General features: G+C 41.5%; 1 protein-coding gene and 1 pseudogene across 1 annotated transcript in view; both read right to left on the bottom strand.

Moving 5' to 3' along the window:
- ank1b (ankyrin 1, erythrocytic b) overlaps positions 1-9,108 on the bottom strand; it is an 80,712-nt gene extending 71,604 nt beyond the window's left edge. The window contains exon 1 of the mRNA XM_078271464.1: positions 8,983-9,108. Coding sequence (XP_078127590.1) covers positions 8,983-9,108 — 126 coding nt within the window. The remainder of the gene's footprint in view (positions 1-8,982) is intronic.
- Positions 9,109-9,130: 22 nt separating this feature from the next.
- Positions 9,131-21,398, bottom strand: LOC144531707 (uncharacterized; annotated as a pseudogene).
- Positions 21,399-21,951: the final 553 nt, after the last annotated feature.

Below are 21,951 nucleotides of genomic sequence, written 5' to 3'. Positions count from 1 at the left end.
TGACTGTTTTTCGGGTTCGACTGCAATAACATGAATTACCTAAATGATCTATCAATTTACATCCAAAGCTCTAAAAAAAAGCCAAATGAAGATTAATGTTCCCCTTGTCTAAAACCGATTTGGAATTATTTATTAATGCAGATGCTACCACTTGTAATTACTAAATTTAGGCATAGCTGAAAAGTACCATGTGTTGTTTCGTGTGAGGATAAAAGTTGGAAGAGAGGCAAAGAGAGAGAGAGAGAGAAACAGAAGAGGGCTTTTTAGCTAATTAGGGTTGGGTATCCATAAGGTTACATAAAAGTGGAATGAGATACCCTGAAGCACTGCTATTTCACTTACGCTCACACAAACTGTGTGTGCACGCATGCACACATACAGCTCCTTTGAAAACACGAGCAAGCACACACTGATATACACAAAGTGCACACATTATCCATTAGCAAATCTTTGGATCCATTGTAATAAGTGCAGGCCTAGAGGAAACAGGAAAATGAACAGGCCAAAGGAGCCTCGTGCTGAGAGTACTACAATAAAAGGTTTCACGTCCCAGATTAGTCTATCCCAGGTTACAGAGAGCTGAAAATGAACCACAACAATCACTAGTGCAATTTGAAGATGACCAAGCATTTTCATGTACTTCTTCATTCACATTATTTCTTTATTGTTATATATTATCACAGCCATGTAATTATTTGCCCTATTTAAATACTGTCTTCCATAGCTGACTGTGGTCCAAGTAAATTTATTATTTGACTTCATGATTGAAGTACATGTATTACTGATGAAGTACATGTATTACTAAGCTGGAATTCAGGCCGAAATTACATTTGTCTGTGGTCTGGTTGAAGTGTTCTTCGCAAGCTGGTGTCTGTGTTCTGCCAAAGATTGTTTGTAAGGAAAGAAGCTCCACTCTGTTCCACCATGGTGCAACTGTCTTTTTGTAGTCAAGAGAGCTATACTTCTCTCTAGCTGATTGCGTCACGTCAATTTCAGAAGTTGCATTTTGCAGTTGAACTTTAATTCATAACATAATAATCTGATCAATTTAATAGTTTTGAACCAGGACCTCCAGTATTTGGATACAGAAGTTTGTGAAAAATAGGGTGTGCATTAGAAGTCTATAGCTGTCATTTTAATATGTCAGATACATATTTTAATCAACATAGGAGAAAAAAAACAGATCGGACTCGGTATCAGCAGACACCTAATGTTTAAGGATTCAGATAGGGATCAGGGCCAATGCAACTTGATTGGGACATCCCTAATTCATAGCAGCATAAATCAATGACAATGTCATTGGACTGTTGTGACTCGTGACTAGTAAACATACACCAGTGATCAATGATCAGAAAGTGATCTGCACACAAGCATATTTAATGTTATCTTGTCATTTCCAATCAGTCTGCTCACAGTGCTTCCCTTACACAGCATGCAAAAAAAAAAAAAGTTATACAATTCAATTTACCTCAGTAACATTTCTGTTCTTATTCCTCTCTCAAAGATTTTATTGTTTCATTTTTCAGATATGAGTCGGGAAAGACAGGAAAAAAATAAGGAGAAAAAGAAGTAGATGACAAAGGTCGTTGATCTATTCCAAACCTATGACTCCAAAACTATGACTCTGCAGCTGCATGGCATGCACCTTAACCAGCAGTGCTAGCAAAATGGCCATGGACTTTCTTTGCAGATTCCCTAACTACATTAGTGTCCAGTCTTTCCAGAGTTATGATAGGATCTCTGTTGGCACTGTAGTGGACGACCTTTGTACAATGGGAGGAGTAGGGAAGAGAGATGCCATGCTGCCGAGTTTAATTTACATCGAATGGAGCTAATTAACATCCCCAGAACATTAAAACGTGCCTGTGCCTCCTCTTTCCCTCTCTGACTTGCTTCCTCACTCCTTCTGGGTGTGTAGCAACAATAAACTGGTGGAAGAAAGAAAGATTCACAGAGAGATAGACAGAGAACAGGGACACAAAGTGGCATGGTTGATGATTGAGGAGAGAGTGATGGAGGAAGGCCACTGTGAAGCAGAGATGGGTTTATTTTTGCGACAAACTCTTCCTTATTGTTGCATCAAATGAGCCTTAAGCTGTGAAATCCTGTAGACAGCAATACAATAAAGATGTTCTATGTGCTTTTTCCTCCCTTTCTCATTGAGAATAACAATGATACAAATAAATGAGAGTTTGTGCTGATTTATACTTGAAAATCAACTTACTAACAGGAGAAAATCTATTTTTGTTTATTATAAGTTTTAAGTAATTATGATTGGGTTTGCATTTTTTTTTTATACCCCAGTGAAGCCAAAGGAACTCTTTACAAAGGAGCCAGTTGAGATGGAGAGTTGTTATGAATCAAATGACCATTAATGAAATCTTAAACATAACAGCTTGATTGATTTCTGAACAGTAAAATAAACATACTCTAGGTAGCAAACGTGAATGGCTAGCTAAGTGCACTGAAACTGCCTTTAACAAATCACATTATTTCTACTGAAGAGTACCATAGTCGTGCTGTGATCACGAAAGATGCTTCCCAGTTAATACGTTAAAACGTTTAAAATACGTGCTGACCACCACGAAATAAACGAGATAAACGTGTCCGTGTACTCGAATCAATAGATTAAATAACGTGACCATTTCACGAACTGCTGTGAGACTGGGTTGAAATACTTGACAACAATTGATACAAAAATCCAAATTCACCATCAACCTAATACAACTAGAAATTAACAAAGGGAAACTGTTAAGATCTGCAGCTTTCCTTGTGTTTTTTTTTTTCTTTTGTTATAGTCTAAACAGGAAGTCACAGAAACACACACATCATGTTAGGTCCAATTCCTAACTTATTAAAATGTTATCAGACACATATTTCCGCTTGTACGCAGTCTCCAGTTGTTTTTATTAAGACAGAGAAGCCTGTTAAAATGCTCTACATGCGATCTGTTGCTGATGTTAATAAACAACAGACTGTAGATGATCCGTAATCTGAACGGATTTAGTCTCTCTGATTTCTAAACGTCACCATCAGCCACACAACATGTGTTCCGTACAGAATAAGCCTTCACAACAGACACATATCAATTAAAATCTCTCCAATTCAAAAACAATACAAAGTTTATATAAAACGTAATTTTGTTGAGTCAATTCTGAACCAATCAGCTGTTGGATCAGCTGAGAGCCAGGCGTTTCCCATCATGCCCTGGGTCTTGCAGTCGGTGGAGAGCAACTGGGTTACCCGGCTCTAAAACCTGCGGCTGCCTTGATCTCGAGGTTATCGTTGCCCATGTGTCCATGATGTCAGAGCAAGTCTGGATCAGCTCAGACACAAATCTAAGCGGCATGCAGTGGGTGGCAATCGGCGGTGATCGATTCTGCGCAGGCCTGGCTCATCTGGAACAAGCCTACTGTGAGAGGCTGGGCGTAGCCACTCTGCCTACACTCACCTGCCAGTTCCATCAACCAGCTGCAAGCCCTCAGCACTGACTGCCATCTCCTCCTGCTGCTGATGTAACCGGGTCTCAACCTCCACTCTTCACTAGTTCGTCGTAGTACCTACAGTGGTAAACTCTCTGCCTACTCTTGACCCATTTGCTTCCTGCTAGCTTGCATTTTGCTCGCTGCCTTTTTTGTTACCCAGCTTGTCCGACCATTCACTCAGTTTTTGTCCTATTTAGTCCTGCCACGCTCCACCTGCCCGTTCAGTGTTTCCCACAGATTAGAAAGCAATTTGTGGCGGGGGAGGGGGGGGTGTTTGTCGGTTGGTCGCCCCGTGCCCGTGTCCTCCTCTCCTACTCCTACTACTTTCTTCAATGCCTATCAAATCTATCTCTTTCTCTCCCAGTGTGTCTTTCTGCGTGAGCAGCACTGGTTGAAGAATATTGTAAACAAATTAATAACGTAACTAATTCCACTGGTCGGACTGTTCAGCTCTGTTTCATCCTCAACACGTGCCTTTTTCAGCTGCGGAAAATACTTTTCAATACTCATCTGGATTGAAGCAGCAAACATTCAGTGTAAGAGTAAAAAAATTACATAACATTATTTATAATAAGTTTATTCGATTCACAGCTGCTACATATAGTGTTTTTGTCTCGACAACCCAACTGCATTTTACTGCAACTTTCGACTAGTTAACTTTCTAAAGCAGGCACAATCGCTTGTTTGCTAAGAGACGGGTCAGGACTCTAACATTAACACACTGACAACATTGTATTCAGAATATTAAATATTTTTTTTGCACTTTTTAATGTGTGATTGTGTAAAGGTGTTCACGAGATACCAACCTTTTGTGAACTTCATATCCATAGACAATGTTTTCATGGAGACAGACGCTGAGTGCACGGGGGGATGATCGAGGGGGTGTGTGTGTGTGTGTGTGTGTGTGTGTGTGTGTGTGTGTGTGTGTGTGAGAGAGACGAGTGAGTGACAGAGAGACAGAGGAGAGCAGGGAAAGGAAATGCAGCTGAACGAATACTGCATGTTTTAAATAGCGTTAAAAAAAAAAAATATATATATATATATATATATATAACTAAACAATTTCATATGCTTAACCGTAAAAACCTGGAGGACATTATACAATATCTGAAAACCTCCTCCTGCTGCCTTGATATTCTACCAACGGGCCTTTTCAAAAATGTTTCGAATTGTTTGGCTACAGATCTTCTACAGATTGTAAACACGTCTCTTCTCTCAGGTGTCTTCCCACAGGCCCTGAAAACTGCAGTCATTAAGCCACTCTTAAAAAAGAACAATCTAGACACGTCACTAATGAGCAACTATAGGCCGATATCAAACCTTCCATTTTTAAGTAAAATCATTGAAAAAACGGTTTCTCAACAAGTCAACCTTTTCTTGTCACTAAACAACAGTTTTGATGCCTTCCAGTCGGGTTTTCGAAGTCTTTAATGACATCCACTTAAACAAAAAAAGCAAAATTTCAGTCTTGGTATTACTTGTGATACGGTCGACCATGACATATTACTAGACCAATTGGAAAACTGGGTTGGCATTTCTGGCTCAGTACTAAAGTGGTTTGAGTCTTATTTAAACTACTTTGTGTCTATAGGGAATTATACATCTGAGCATACAAATATGACATGCGGAGTTCCCCAAGGCTCCGTTCTGGGGCCTCTCCTGTTTAACATCTACATGCTTCCACTGGCTCAAATTATGGAAAACAATAAAATAAGTTACCATAGTTATACGGATGACACACAAATTTATATAACCTTATTGCCAGGGGACTATAGTCCAATACAACAACTGACTAAGTGCATTGAAACAAATTAACGACTGGATGTGCCAGAACTTTCTTAAATTAAATGATGAAAAAACTGAGGTGGTTGTTTTTGGAGCAAAGGAGGAACGATTAAAAGTCAGCACTCAGCTTCAAACAATAATGTTAAAAACAACAGACAAAGCCAGAAATCTTGGTGTAGTCATGGACTCATATATAAAAATATATCAAGGGTTAAAGGACTTATGTCTCAGCAGGATTTGGAAAAAATTGTCCATGCTTTTATCTTCAGTAGACTACTGTAACGGTGTCTTTACAGGTCTCCCTAAAAAAATCAGTCAGACAGCTGCAGCTGATTCAGAACGCTGCTGCTCGAGTCCTCACTAAGACCAAGAGAGTGGATCACATCACTCCAGTTCTGAAGTCTCTACACTGGCTTCCAGTGCCTTAAAGAATTGATTTCAAAATACTTTTGCTGGTTTATAAATCACTAAACGGTTTAGGGCCAAAATACATTTCTGATCTGCTACTACACTATGAACCACCCAGACCTCTCAGGTCGTCTGGGACAGGTCTGTTTGTTGTCCCCAGTGTCAGAACTAAACAGGGGGAAGCAGCGTTTAGTTTTTATGCTCCACATATCTGGAACAAACTCCCAGAAAACTGCAGGTCTGCTGCAACTCTCAGTTCTTTTAAATCAAGGCTGAAGACCTATCTTTTTGATGTTGCCTTTCTTTAAATAACTGTTCATTTCTTATACTGAAGCTGCATTGTTGACACTGTATAACAATCTTTATAAACATATAAAGAGAAATTCCTATTTTATCTGCTTTTATATATTAAACTGTTTCTTCAGTGTTTAATTTCTTATACTGCACTGTGACTTTTTTTCTCGTATTTTATCTGTTTTCATGTAAAGCACTTTGAATTGCCCTGTTGCTGAAATGTGCTATACAAATAAAGCTGCCTTGCCTTGCCTAAACGCAATGTGCGGCGGCAGGTGTTGTGCCACAATATAATCTATGTGTGGGAAACACTGCTGTTTGCCTCGTCCAGCCTCGTTCCTGAATATCTCAGCCTTCACTCAGGTCTCCGTTCACTAACCCAGACTGCTGACAACCTGCTTCTACGCCCAGCTTCCCCGTTAATCCCCGTATTTTTGCAGTTCTCCTTTTTTTGTTAATAAACCGTTTAAACTTGCCGTTGTCTGCCTAGTGGGTTCAGTTCTGTTTTCAAGTGTAAGCTTAAGAAAAACAGTACAGCAACATTTCTACCGCCAGACACATCTTTGTTGTAAAGAGATGTAAGAGTTAGGGTTGTGCCGATGGACGATATCATCATCATCATCGTCCATCGTGATGGCTGGCCGACATCACGATGGAGAGCCACCATCGTGATGCCACACACAGAAAAAAGCGTTAACGTGGAACGCTATCACACTTTCCTTTCTCCCCTCATTGGACTAAGTTTGTCGACACTACTGTGTGCGTGCATCAATAAGTAAGTCTGATGTCCTGTAGGTACGGGACGATGTTATACAGGATTTATGAATGTACGTTAGCAACAGTAGGCTAATTCACAAGGGTGCTATTTTATGTGTGAGCTAATATTGCGCATCTGTTCATGTGCGCTGCAAGAATTATGTTTCTGTTTATTGAATGCATTATTCTGTGCAAACATAATCGAGAATGTTGTTTAATCTCAGTAATGATGGTATATTAAGTTATTACTGTCGCTCTGTTGAAGGCAAATGTCCCACTGTACTGTCGTTACGCAGATCACGGACATCTGATTGACTTTACTGCACCGTAGTTAAATGAAAGTAGGTCAAGTTGTAAAAAACTGCCCCTACCAGCCCCCCCGACGACGATATCATCATCCATCGCCATGTTTTACTGTGAGCATCGTCAACTGCCAATTTAGAGGACATTGCCCAACCTTAGTAAGAATGATGGGTTGCCGTAGCACAGCACCCAATGCAGTTAGAGGTTCTGTGCCTTGCTCAACGGCACCTCCACAGCTACCAGTCCACACTCCATACCTGGTCCGTCTGGGACTTTAACTGGCTGCCCTCCGGTTCCTAAGCCAAGTCCCTATGGACTGAGCTACAACTCCAATGAATTCCCACTATAATAGAACAATGATTTGCTAATTCCATCAGATCCTGCATATTGTTATATTGCTATCAAATTGTATGATTTTATCTAGGATATTAGATTTTTGAGATGAAAAATTCAAGGATAGTGCATAAGGGATATTAAAGAGGGCCTATTTCGCTGACAATATACCGCTAACACGTGATTTTGTGTTTCTGTAAAAAAAAATTAAAATAAAAGCCTCACTACATCACTACATTTTCATAACTACAGTTGGCCAGATTCTTCGACAAAAAGTAAAACAGTAAAACATACTGCTAAAAGCCTACTGTATAGCCTCGGAAACCCCTAGTAAACCACACAGCTTTGCGGTCAGGACAAACAATCTGTTTTATGTTGAAAGAATATTAAATATGCTACAGAAAAGAGATTACACTCCATGAGCACCCAAGCTCTTTCTGCAGATTCAATTTAGTATTTTTTCCTTTGTGTTTCTGTCTTTCAGACAAATGCTCTTTCTTTCTTACACACACGCACGCACGCACGCACACACGCACACATACACACACAATGTGCACACAGAAACATGGCAGGAGGAACAGAAAGCAATTGAGAGCTGAGTCTCTTAACATGGCATAATTGCATAATTCCACTAAGGGATAAAATTCTAAAAAGTTTTGTTAATCCATTCAACAAGTACATTTCACAGCAGAATATGTATCATTTAAGTGTCGCCAAGCATGAGTGCAAGGCGGCACAACCCCAATAAAATCTACTCCTAAAGGCACAACCAGAGTGTGGGAGTGCAGGGGAGAAGTGAGACGGGAGAAGGGTGAATGAGAGATCTCTTGCCTACAGGATATATTCTGCATGTGACAACACGTTAAATAAAAATGGTCTATTCTCTTCACAACAAATATTACTAGCAGCAAATAATATAATATATCATTAGCTTGGGATTCTTGATTGAACAATACATGTAGCACAAACATGCTCCCCACAAAAGATATACATATGGTTTAAAAATGCATTTATTATTAGTGTACCTCCATCTTCCCCCTCCATTTTACATCTTCCCCATTAAATAAAACTGTAATATGGGGGAAAACACCAAATGTAAGACCAACACAGCTTCGTGGGAAAGAATTGAGCATGCCTCTGCATGTTAATGGGATTATATGCATACAAATGCATGCAAGTGCAGTACACTGAACTTGCATTGCATTAATATAAATGAGCTGCACCCATGTAAGGCTGAAATCCTGCTAAATGCTTGTGACAGAAAAGTGACATTGACATTACCTGTTATTTAAACAGCAGCCTATATTGGTCCCATCTCTAACGGCACACAATCATCATCAGCCTCCTTTTCATTCCCCCATGGCTAAACATCTAACCGTGCAAACACAACCTGTACCAGAGCATATGTGCTTGACAGGTTAGCCTACACACACGCACCAGCTGAGGCCGTAAGACCAACTGTGTAATTATACATGTGTAATTCCATCCTCACCAATCTTGCACATGAGATGTAGTGATAGAGAGAACCCTAGAGAGATAGAAAAAGGCAGGTAGAGTGGAAAAGATGGATATAAGAAACACCGTCACCTCCCCTGTCTCTTGAGACAGACAGCCATACCTTGCGCCTGCGGTCCCTGGACCGATTCCTCTTTTTGATCTTTTCCTCCTCCTTCTCCCTCTGCTCCTGGGCGGCAGCCTCTGCGAGGTCCTTGGTCTTACGGAGTTGCTTGGCGGCTTGTGCCATGGTGCCGCTGCTACTGCTGCTACTACTGCTGTTGCTGCTGTTCTATTCGGTGTCGCTCCAGCCCTCCTCCCGTTTGCACGACCACCACTCGTCCCTGTTTCCTTTTCCTGTGTCCCTCTGTCCCCCAAGCCCCGTCACATACTACCTCTTCTCTGGTGGCCACCACGATATTGGTGTATAAGGCAGCAAGCAGTGAGGACGTCTGTGTCCAGATATACGTGTTTGTAAATGGATGATGTTGATGCTACAGCAGCCACAGGACAGCCTCCAGCAGCCACAAAGAAAGATGCTACAGCTAGTGGTGCTGATGCTGCTGCCTGTGCCGCGGCTGCTACTCATCCAGTCAGCTTTCACTGCGCTGAATTGCCTCCCCTCCCCCTTCTTTCTTTCCTACCTTCCTCCCTTCTCTCCTCTCTCCTCCCTCTGCTTGCACAGACCAGTCACGCAGTCCTGTGTTCAGCACGGTGGGGATCCTGCTGCAGAGCTCCCTCTTTTTATCTGTCAAATGTCCTCCTCATCCTACTGCTCTGCCCCTTTTTTCAGTTTTCTCCTCTGTTAAACGCTTTACTTTTACAATAGCTGTTGTTGCGTCTTGCATAAGTGAGGTACAAAAGATGAGGGAGCCAAAGCTGAGGAATGCCCTCAAATTATTATTTTGTGCACATATTTCCTCTCTCTGACCATGGCTTTTCCATGGCACCTCCCGCCTGAAAACAGATGGAGAAAGAACAGCATGTGAAGAGATGGAAGCTTGTTAAATAGAAATGGATCTTTCATTGGCTATACAGAATCAGAGTGCTTGTTCTTCTGCGACATGATTCTTTGCACAGCTTGGTCACTTCTTGAGAATCAAAGGTTGATGATAAGGTAGTAAGGAAACATGGTGCCATTAACATTAACTTCACTAGACTACTCCCCTCATATTTTAGTGTCAGAAGCAGACGGGGGGAAAAACATCAACAACATGAATGCTTCATAAAAACTGCATGTCCTCTCCCTCCCCTTTCATTCCACCACTTTCCCTACTTCCATCCCATCAGGAGGTCATGTATGGCTCTTTGATGTTGCAATTCAGTAGCAGATGAGTAAACAAAAGCATGCAGACAATATGATTTAAATATGTGAAGGCAGAAAGATTGTGACTGGTCAATGTGTTGATGTCCATGAAATAAATTAAAGTAAAAACCTATAATTTGTAACAATTCCAATCAATATCTGAAATGATTGGCTGTTTAACACAAAGTACCACTGTGAAACTAAATGTATTGCAGAATAAAATATTATTTACCTATCACATTTAGGACTGGGCGATATGGAAAAAATAATTATATCACGATATTTTTGACCAAATACCTCGAGATCGATACCGCAACGATATTGTAGTGTTGACTATTGGTGCTTTCACAAAATATTTACACAATGAGATTTTTGATAAATAATCATCAGTAATGTGGATATAATGACTAAGTGGGTAAAGGCAAATAATAGAACAGTTACAACAATCTGGTAAGTTCAGAAAATTACATCACTTTACTGTAATGCAGCCTTTAAAACCAGGAAAAGACAACACCAATGCCATATTACAATATTATGATATCCAAAATCTAAGATGATATCTAGTCTCATATCACGATATTGATATAATATCGATATATTGCCCAGCTCTCATCACATTATATCATTTTTTACTCTATGTTACTGAGTCCTATGAAGACTATAACATGTTATCCTGATAGTTTCAGTTTCAACGTACTAACTTAAATGGTATACTTTTTGTGACCACAAATGTAACTGCCCATCAGGCAATTAGTGTGAAGCTACGACTCATCTCTTTGTTGTCATCGTAAGAGTTACATTTGTATTCCAGTCATATGATATGTTTGCTCTTTGTAACCCACATTTACGACTCAGAGAGAAGAGGCAGTGACATCAAACTCTCTCTCTCTCTCTCTCTATCTTATTTATTACTCCCTCGTGCACCCACAACATCATCTTTCTGCAGAATGATGTTGCAATGAAACGTGCAGCATAGCCTTCAACATAGAGACCATGTGACAAGAATATGGGTGTGGACGAATAGTCAACAAAATTAGGCTACTTCATATGTCTTTTTCTAAACACTTTTTCATGACGATGGAAAACGTCATGAGGTAAAAAAAATAAAAATAAAAAAAAAGGTGGGAAGTAGAATGCATAAGTTCAAAGGAAAAGACAAATGCGATGCTAAAATAATCCAACTGCCCTTACACTAGGCTACGCAATTATGCTATGGCGGCTGTTATTGATTTTGGTCTACTGTGGTGAAACTACAATGTTCTGAAGATAGACTAATTAAAGCACATATAAGACACCCTGTGCGTTCTTACCATGTTGTTTCATGCAGGCTATATCGCGGTGAAAATATTACTTCATTGTCAAGGTTGGACTTGAAATGAAAAAAAGGGATATAGGCTACCATAAAAACTGAAATGAAATGGTTGTCACATTGAGAATGGTTGCTCATACGCTCACCCTCCTGTCCCCTCATATTTATCCACGTGAATCAATTAGTATGACTGTATGAAAATAACTGATACATTTATGCAAGATAGGCGTGTTGTTTGTTTTTCGTGAACGGCCGAATAGTGCTATCGACAGTACTCGCATACGTATAGCGATCAAGATTAACGTAAAAAATTGCCCGGAGTTCTCCTTTACATGTTGCTGCCAAGAAAATGTGGGGGTCTCATTTATAAAACTGTGCGTAGGATCCTTACTATAAATGTACGTACGCCCAAAAGCCCAAAAAGGCGTACGCCAAAAACAATTCAGATTTATAAAACCGTGCGTACGTACATCTGTAAGCAATGTTCCCTTTATAAATCACAGATTACCTGCAAGTGTGCGTACGTGAATCAGCCTCTTATCCCGCCCTGTACACGCCCATTTTTAACCATAAATAGTCAATGCAAAGCACCTCATGAATGCTGATAAGTATGTTAATGACACTGGCAGTCACCGAAACATGTACTTTCTGCAGTCTGACTTCAGTTCACCACCTCACTATCTGCGTCGCCAATTCCCATTGTCTCCAAAATGTGCGTACGCATGGGTCAGAGTTTGCGTTGAGGACCGCACATTCTCCCGTCAAGTTTTTTATTCTTCTGTGAAATGTACTTGCTTTTTTATAAATCACAACCTTTGCATGGGAAGTGACGTACGCACATTTCCAGCCCCGTTTTGTGCGTACGCCACGTTTATAAATGAGAGCCCTGGTGGCGTATAGGTCCTGGAGCAGCGGCAGATTGCAGCCAATCACCTTCTCTGCTGACCGAATGACACGCTGCAGTCTGCCCTTGTCCTTGGCAGTGGCAGCAGCGTACCAGATGGTGATGGAGGATGTGAGGATGGACTCAATGATGGCTGTGTAGAAGTGCACCATCATTGTCTTTGGCAGGTTGAATTTCTTCAGCTGCCGCAGGAAGTACAGCCTCTGTTGTGCTTTCTTCACGAGGGAGCTGATGTTCAGCTCCCACTTGAGGTCCTGGGAGATGGTAGTTCCCAGGAAGCGGAAAGACTCCACAGTGTCAATTGTGGAGCCACAGAGGGTGATGGGGGCAGGTGGGGCTGGGTTCTTCCTGAAGTCCACAACCATCTCCACTGTCTTTAGAGCGTTGAGCTCTAGATTGTTTTGCTTGCACCAGGTCACCAGGTGGTCAGCCTCCCACCTGTAGGCGGACTCGTCACCATCAGAGATGAGTCCGATGAGGGAGGTGTCGTCCGCAAACATCAGAAGCTTGACAGACTGGTGACTGGAGGTGCAGCTGTTGGTGTACAGGGAGAAGAGCAGGGGGGAAAGAACACAGCCCTGAGGGGATCCGGTGCTGATGGTCTGTGAGTCGGCGACGTGTTTCCCCAGCTTCACATGCTGCTTCCTGTCAGACAGGAAGTCAGTGATCCACCTGCAGGTGGAGTCAGGCACGCCTAGCTGGGAGAGTTTCTCCTGGAGCAGAGCCGGGATGATGGTGTTAAAGGCAGAGCTGAAGTCCACAAACAGGATCCTGGCGTAGGTTCCTGTAGTATGTAGTGGAGGGCCAGGTTGACTGCATCGTCTACAGACCTATTGGCTCTGTAGGCAAACTGCAGGGGGTCCAGGAGGGGGTCAGTGATGTCTTTGAGGTGTGAAAGCACAAGGCGCTCAAAGGACTTCATAACCACAGAGGTCAGGGCGACGGGTCTGAAGTCATTAAGTCCTGTGGTCCTTGGCTTCTTGGGGACAGGGATTATGGTTGAGGTCTTGAAGCGGGCTGGCACGTGGCATGTCTCCAGTGAGGTGTTAAAAATGTCTGTGAACACTGGAGACAGCTGATCAGCGCAGTGCTTCAAGCTGGATGGGGAGCCAGCATCTGGTCCAGCAGCTTTCCTGGGGTTCTGTCTCCTAAAGAGTCTGTTGACGTCCCTCTCGTGGATGGAGAGAGTCGTCACTGAGGTGGGTGGAGGGGTGGAGGGGGGGACCTTTATGGAGGACATTGGTGGGGAGGCCCAGGACCCTGCTGATGTGGGGGGAAGTGGAGGTGAAGCACAGTGGCTGTAGCTGTAGGGTTTGGGTTAAATGTTTCACTGTGCATTTATTTGAGTGACAGCTTTGTATGTTGTTGTGTCTGATGCTAATAGATCTGTTAAGTTGGAGGTAATAAACAAAATAATGCCATAGCCTCCACTACACTCTAGATTTGCCTGAACTTAAAAGGTCTGGTGGAATAGCTGTCAATGTAACCAGAATGATTAGGCTATTCAACATAGAAATTACCGTTAAGGAGATGCATGTGTACATTTAAGGTTATGTGCACATTATAGAGACTAAATAGGTGAAGGGTTTCAGTGCACAAGATTGATGCTCCCATAGCGGTTTATTAAGTAATGTGTCAGAGGATCTTTGGCAGGCACTTTTTTTATATGACCAATCACTTAGATACTTGAATGCATAAACCATAATGAAGGATGAGTCCAGTGTATGTCTTTGTGCTGCCATTGTCATTAACTGAGTAGTTTCAAGAAGAGAGGTCATGTATCCCTGTTGTTTGCTACATGCTGTCTAATTGTTGTGAAAATATGACAATTACTCAACATAGCCATAACCAAAAAAGAATCATTTTCAGGAATATTGACTTATTCAATATTGCTTATTCTTGCCAACCAGTGATGGTGAAATAATTGTAATAGGCATGTTATTGTGAAAGAGAGTGTCCATAGCCCACAATTTTGGCCACTGTTTTTGAAGGTTGTATTCATGTCATGTGTTGGAAGAGTCATGACTTGACATAGCACTGCTGTTGCAGTTTACGTCCTACTGTAGGTGGTGCATACACCTCCAATCATTAGCATCTGAAACATGATGCCAATGGGAGGAGTAATGTATGGTATTTAAGAGTAGGTCTGCAATTGGACCCACATTAATAGAATTATTGTATGGCTGTGGCATTTAGCCAGCCCTGCTACATGTTAGCCATAAAAAAATTTAACTTAAAAGGCTTGCTAGCAGTCAGTTAGCGAGAGCTAATAGCTTGCTTGCTGAACGTGCTTGTGCTCCTGTTGCTTATTTAATTAAAGAGAAGTCCTCTTATGCAGACCTAACCAAAACCATAACCTTCAGGGAACATTCCCGCAACCAAAAACGGGAACCATAAATTGTTAGCTGGGCTAGCGCTAAAGTTGTCGGCTAACATGGCACAAACTTGGGTGGGCTAAAATTAGTATTTAGGCTTTATGTTAGGCAATTAATTGGTTACAACAGTTCCCAACATGCTACGAATGTTTTACTAGTCAGTGGTATTTTTGCTATTTTCTAGCTTGTTTACAAAAAAATAAAGATAACAGCAAAAGTTATAGCTAATGTTTTATAACTAACGTTAGCTGACCTTACTGTCAAATAATGGATGGACAATGCAAATAAATAATTAATAACTTGCTTACCATAATATCCGTGCATACCTTTACTTATGAATGTACTATGTAGTGTAGTTATACTTTTAGGTTCATTTTGAGCCCTACAACTTGTGAAGTTGCGGTGTGGACTCAGCCTGTGCTCTGTGTGTGAAACTCAACCACACACTACTCCACTGCTGCACTGCATAACAGTACAGACCAGCAACGTTATGGTAGCCAGAACTATTATGGGTGGACATCTAAACACATTGGACATCCACATATTAGGTGGAAACATATAACTTAAATCCATATTTATAAAATAAATGCATTAATAAAATGAAATGAATTAATGCTAGGTTTTAATGTGCACACAGGGCTTATGTTGTATTTGATCATAAATAACAGCAGGGAAGTATAAATCTGCTGACAGCAGTGATAATTTTAGTGGTGACGTCACATACTGTAAAAATAAAAACTGAATATTGATGAACAGTTGGAGCAGATGGTGCTGGGATCTATCATTGATGAAAACAATGACAATACTAGTTTTTGGGTCAGATCTGATTCCTCCTGCTCTTCCTCCTGCTGTTACATTTTCTGTTACCTGAATCAAAACAATTTGAAGAGGTTTTGTAGTGAAATAAGAAGATTCCATCATGATATTTGTATTTGAAAATATCTGTAGTCCTTCATGTTAGACTTAAGTATGAGTAGACTCATATTGAAATTAACCTAGATGTGATTTTTAGTTATTTATCTTAACAATATAACCACATCAGTATTGTACTCCATAACAATCACCAAACAATAATGAAATAGAGAGCAATACACTGCTGGGAACTGGAAGATTTGTCAAAAGGATCATTTCTTTTGTTTAAAAACAATGTCTGCTGTGTCAGCCACTCTAATATCTTTGGACAGGGTGTTACATATTTTATAAGCAAAATACAATACCATCCAATTTTCTCCTGAGTGCTTTTGAAAATATTTCGCTTGCTGTAAAGGATGCCCAAGGATGTTGCTTAACCATGACTAAAGAATTTAACACTTAGTAAAATGATTGTAAAACAACTAAATCTAAATGAAACTGGGCACTATGGCTGTAGGAGTGAATTATGTGTAATCTCACTCTTTATTTTGAGTTGCAACAGTGAAGTCATGGTCATGGTTGGCATATGGTATAGCATGAGTGTAATATTTACTGCCAGCATGTCACGCTCTACATTTCTGAGTATATTAAACTGTTTCTCGCAGATGGTGATTCATGATTCTACAGTGCTGAGATTTCCAAGTATATCACATGCTATTTAAAGCCTCAAACTGCACTGCAACATCTTTGACCATCTCATGTCCAGTATTATACCACCACCAAGTGGTAGCTAATTGTTATTACTACTAATAGACATTTTTCTGTATCACCCTTGCTACACTATTGCTTTTTGAACATTTTGGTTTCATTATGTAATTGTGGTATGTTTTGCTTGAAAAAAAATCTTTGAGTCTATACAAATGGTTAAGAAAAAGAGACTGCTGTGTTATACTTATGCTCCTTAAAGTTGGTTTTCAGTCCCACTACTGAGTCATGGTCATTTGCCCTTCACAAGATAAAAAATGTGTTATTTTAAAAATTATGTGATAATAAAAACCATGCCTATGATGATGCTTATATAAAAGTGTTTATGGCAGTGTTCTTGTTTCATGGTTACTCTAATTATTATCATGATGATTATTTACAATTACTTCTCACTTGTTATTCTTTGCATCGGCAAAAGTTTTTTTGGTGTAATTGTATCTAAACAGAAAATGCGTGATATCTAGAAATAAGTGAGTGTCTGGATAAAGTGGTGATTTAATTTGGCACACTATGACTCCAACATGTTTTTTTCTTAATAATATCTAGTTTATTTATCATCATTTTGGCTTTTTATATTTATCTTTCATGTGGTTAGATTTTGCTCTTTGTATATGCACTTCACTATTATGGTTGTTTTTGCACAACTATTTTATGTTATGGATCTGTTCTTTAAATGTCCCTGAAATGCTTTACTGATTTGCAGTGCCTCTCCAGTAGCAGACTCGCCACCAACTGGTCTTTGCCCTTGACGATGACTTGCACTTCCCTCAGCAAAAAAACAAAAAAAAATAAAACATTCTGGGACTCAGCCAATGCTGCTGTGTCCAGTATGAAGCCTATAGCCATCTCTGAAATAAGAAGAGAGGTTGTGAGTGGTGTAACAAAGGACGCGTCTTTCTCTTCACCTTGACGTGACGTTTACCTACAGTTCTTGGAATTGGCTCCATCAGCTACATGTGCGTCAAATAATTTATTAACGGTGTTTTTATTTGTATGTAGTGTAAGTGTAAGAGTGTGTTTGCTAGAGTGGTGGATATATTCATATACATTTTGGGACCTTAATAAAAAAGTATACAAGAAATATAAGAATTTGATTGCAATAACAACACTAACATCAATATATAGTATTAACCTTTATAAGATGTAAATATATCTTTACATTTTCTGTTGTAATATGTCATACGAGGGAGTTGCTCTGCTATCTTTTTCTTACTGCTTCTACAATTACAAAAGCAACTAATGCCACTATTCCCATCACTGCTGTACTACCAGTAGTAGCAAACAACTCAACACACTTACACTCTTGAAACTGTAGGTGACAGCAAAGTGTCAACCATAGACTGTATAAAATATGTTTCAACATATGAATCTACCACATAGGACATTGTAGAGAAAGCATTTAGTAGATATAAGAGCACACTCTCTGAAATATCTATATCTAATATTGCTGTCAGGACCAAAATGTGAAGAAAAAAAAGATATGAGATTATTATTGTTCTTATTTTTGTTCTTTTTTTCCCCCTCGTTCTCTGCATTGTGAAGGGTGTTTTCTTCCGTCACTCACTTAAAACTGCAATGTAGCTATGCAGAAATATTGTGACATCATTTGCGTAACATCTAATTAATTATCTAATTAAGCAACCTCAGCCTAACAATAGGCCATGGTATAACCCTCTAAAGAACCATACTGCTGGTTCTCTCACTGCAGGGTAAAAATAATATATCGCTATGTAAGGGCACCAATGCAGATTAACAGTGAAACAAAAAAAGGCATTTTGAGTTTGCTCAGCACTTCAGCTACTGCACCACTGGACATTGGGAAGGTGTGTTTTTCATTCTGAGGTATATTTACTACCATGGTTAATTGTGGCAAAGGGAAAAAATTGCCAAAAATGGAGTGGTGATTTAAGACCATTGTGTTAACATACAATGCTATCAGCAGTCTTCTTGAAACATTTGATACGGTTCCATTTTTCAAGTACTACTTGTACTATTTGTTGTGCAAATACATCTGATGATGTCTATGGACACATCTTCAATTATGTTCCTGGAATCATCGGGTGTTTCAGGTCTCTTAACATCATGCACCCTTCTCCAGGTGACCCAACCGGGTCTGATTCCAGCTTGTGTCCAGATAGCTAGCCAGTCCCTCCAGGATTTCGCGATGTGGCGATCGCGCCAATTCACGCGAATTCAGCCAACTGATCGAAACGAATTTGGTGCAACTTGCAATTTTGACCAATCACCGCAACTTTTCCGCAAATTTGACCAATAACCTGAAGTTTCCCGCGACTTTAACCAATCCCAGCAGTCCCACATGCACTCTGAGAGCCAATGACCAAGCGGGAGTGAGAACGGGTTGATCATTTCCTTGTTTGTGATATGAAGACGAGACGTGTGTGACTCGAACATCTCACATTTACCAACAAAACGTACAGCGAAAGACCATACAAAACATTTCAGACCATCCTGCCAACCTGTATACATTTTAACATTAATGTACGCTGTAACAATTTAAAAGTCGCTGAAGTTGCTGTCGTTTCAATCCTGGCTGTCGGCTCTCTGCATCGGGTGGGGCTGCTGCTCCGTTCCCCCCCTGACTGACGCTTGCGCACACACACAAACACACACACAGACACACACAAACAACACACGGTGGATGCAGGAAAAAAAGGAGATGAGATGACACAATGACCTAAATTGAGGACAGCTACGCTCGTTATTGTAAGTGCAATGATAAGTTAAAGTCAGTACTTTATCAAACCGTATGAATGTGTGTCCCAGGCCAGGTTAGGAAATTAACTAACAATGTAAAGATCAACAAGTCACTGACACATATGTTCAGATTTGATTGATTCAATAAATTATTATTTTTTTGTCTTAAATCCACGAGCCATTTTCAGATTATACCAACATTTACAGCATCCTGAGCTTTTTTGGTAAGGTTACTAGGAAAACTCAGCCCAGAGTAATTTTATTCTCCCCAAAACAAGTTTTATTTTTATTTTTAAAGAACTATACAAAACAAAAATAAATCACAACTTTTTTGCAACTTTTACTGTCTCCCGCAACTTCATTGCAACAAACACAAAAGACATTTTATCTTTTATCGCAATTTTTTACAAAAGCTCCGGCGAAATCAGGCATTTTGGGCCGCAACAATCTAAAAAAAAGGCCGCGAAATCCTGGAGGGACTGGCTAGCTACACATGACTCCATGTCTCTCCTCTTTTTAGCCACAGCCATCTTGAAGCCCTTTCTGCCGCATTGGTGGTACTGTGCATGGCTCTCCTCTCTCTCGATGCCCAGTTGACTGAAGGCTAAAGAACTAAAGAATGGCCTGCGAATCCCCTGCACCCTACCTCCACTGGGAGACACCTCGCTCTCCATCCAGCCTGTTGACAGTCGCTGACCAGTCCTGCGTACTTGGTGAGCTTCAAAGCGATCTTCCCATGGGACTATCAGCTCTAGCAGCACAGCTTGCTTGGTGAACTCAGACACAAGGACAATGTCTGGCCGCAGGGTGGTGGCTGCAATATGGCTGGGAAACTTCAGCTGCTGTTCGAGGTCCACCAACAGCTGCCAGTCCCTCGCAGTTGTCAGGATGGCTGCCGGTGTTCCTTTGTCAGGTGTTGGCTGCTCCCCAGCTCTGACAAAGGCGATGGCCTGCTTTGCGGGTCAGAACCTTATCTCTGCTTCCTGAACAGCTTCCTCTGCCCTCCACTCCCTGCCAGTCCTCACTTGGATCCCTGCTTTAGCCACCTTCAGATCACTGGAGTGCCTGTACTGTACCACTTCTCTCGTTCTTGTTACCTTGAACTCCTCCTCCAAGGATTTGAAGGGCAGTTGCAGTTTGGTGTGGTGCCCATAGAGTGCAATGCTGCTCAGTCTCTTGGGCAGACCCAGCCATCTCCTGAGGTGGTTGCTGACACTCCTCTCTAAGGTTTCGACCGTGGAGATCGGGACTACATAGATGACAAGGGGCCACAGGATTCTGGGATTCTGAAGATGATGGGTCCACGGATTTTAGCCATCCTTCCAGCCCGTCGCACGTCGACTGGATGGATGCCGTGTCCCTCAGAGAGCTGTCAGAAACCTTGCCTTTGTGAGCATGTTCATGGTTAGGGAGAACAGTGACACAGCGATAGGGGACCCTGTGATAATGCAGATCTCCACCTTGTGCCACCTTGATGTAATTGCTCCTGAAAAGACCCTCATCCTGAAGTTGCTGTGGTAATCAGCGATGAGGTCTCTGATTCTGCTGGGGAAGTGATTTTTGATCAGTGTAAACTGCACCAGCTTGAGTGGAATGGAGCCATATGCATTTGCCAGCTCGAGCCACAACACTGATAGGTTGCCCTTGTTCTCTCCGGCCTCCTTGATGAGCTGTGTCACTGCACCGGTGTGTGCCAGACAGCCTGGCATCCCTGAAATGCCACCCTTCTGGACTGATGTAGGTAGGTGCTCAGCCGCTTGGAAACAGCAGGGTATCCACACCTTTTTGGCCACTCTCCACAGTTCTGGGATCTTTCCCCTCCTCCAGAATACGTGCAGGATCTTCCACAGATGCTGCAGGAGCTTGGGACAGTTCTTGTACACTTTGATTGAGGTGCTGCTTGGTTCTGGAGCTGAGCTTGCCCTTGCTTTGTGGACGACCTCAATAAGGATGTTGCACTCTCCCAACTCTTGATCTCTCTCAGGGTGCTGCTTGTCTTTTCTAGATGTTGGTCTATGTCCTCCTGCGAGCAGGCCAGATTCCCGCTGCGTTCCTGCCCCAGCAGACAATGATTGTGGTCATGGTTTTTAAGTCTCCTCTCGGCCTCTCCCTTCACCATTGCCTCCAGAATTTGGTTGACATATTTGTCAAACTGCTTCCACAGTAAAGTCATGTTAGCTGCAGGCCATTTGATTCGCCTCCCGTTAGACTTGATGTTGGAAGGATCAGCTTGCAACACTTGGAGGTTCGGGGTAGAGCCCTGCGCAGTGCTGCTTTTTTTGATACCGCTCCTGCCCGCTCTAACAGATTGCATGTTAAAGTCCCTGTTAATTGTATTCCTCAGGTCACCGTAGAAGAAAGGGGCGGGGCGGAGAGCCCCGGGAAAGAAGTAAGAGAGAGGGAGTAGAGGAGTGGTAATAAAGCGTTTGGCTGGTGTTTAACTGGATGCACCGTGTGTGCGTTGCTGATTTTCAACCTAACAGTTGGTTACAGCACTGATCAGGAGCAGCACTCCTAAATCCTGGGACCTGCTGTCTATTTTTGGACTGCCTGCTCCTAGCTGCAGCCCCCATTAAAACCCCCGGCTCCCGCAAGATTTGTGTTGGGTCCCGCAGGATCCCAATCCCAATTCAGTTCTCTAGTTCCGGGCACTATGGGGTGACTCCGGGCCTGGCACCTCCTGCGTCTCACCAGGTTGAATAAAAAGTACTTTTGAAGATATTTAAGTGGGCTTCTCATCTTTATGCTAAGCTAAACGTATTCTGGCTATAGCTTCATATTATTCAGACATAAGAGTGACATTGATCTACTTAACTCTAATCTAAGAGAGAAAATAAGCACATTTCCAAAATATCAAACTATTTCTT

Source organism: Sander vitreus, chromosome 16 (assembly GCF_031162955.1).
Source record: "Sander vitreus isolate 19-12246 chromosome 16, sanVit1, whole genome shotgun sequence".
Classification (NCBI taxonomy): domain Eukaryota; kingdom Metazoa; phylum Chordata; class Actinopteri; order Perciformes; family Percidae; genus Sander; species Sander vitreus.
The sequence above is the reverse complement of the archived record's forward strand: the minus strand, read 5'-3'. Positions and strand labels throughout refer to the sequence as shown.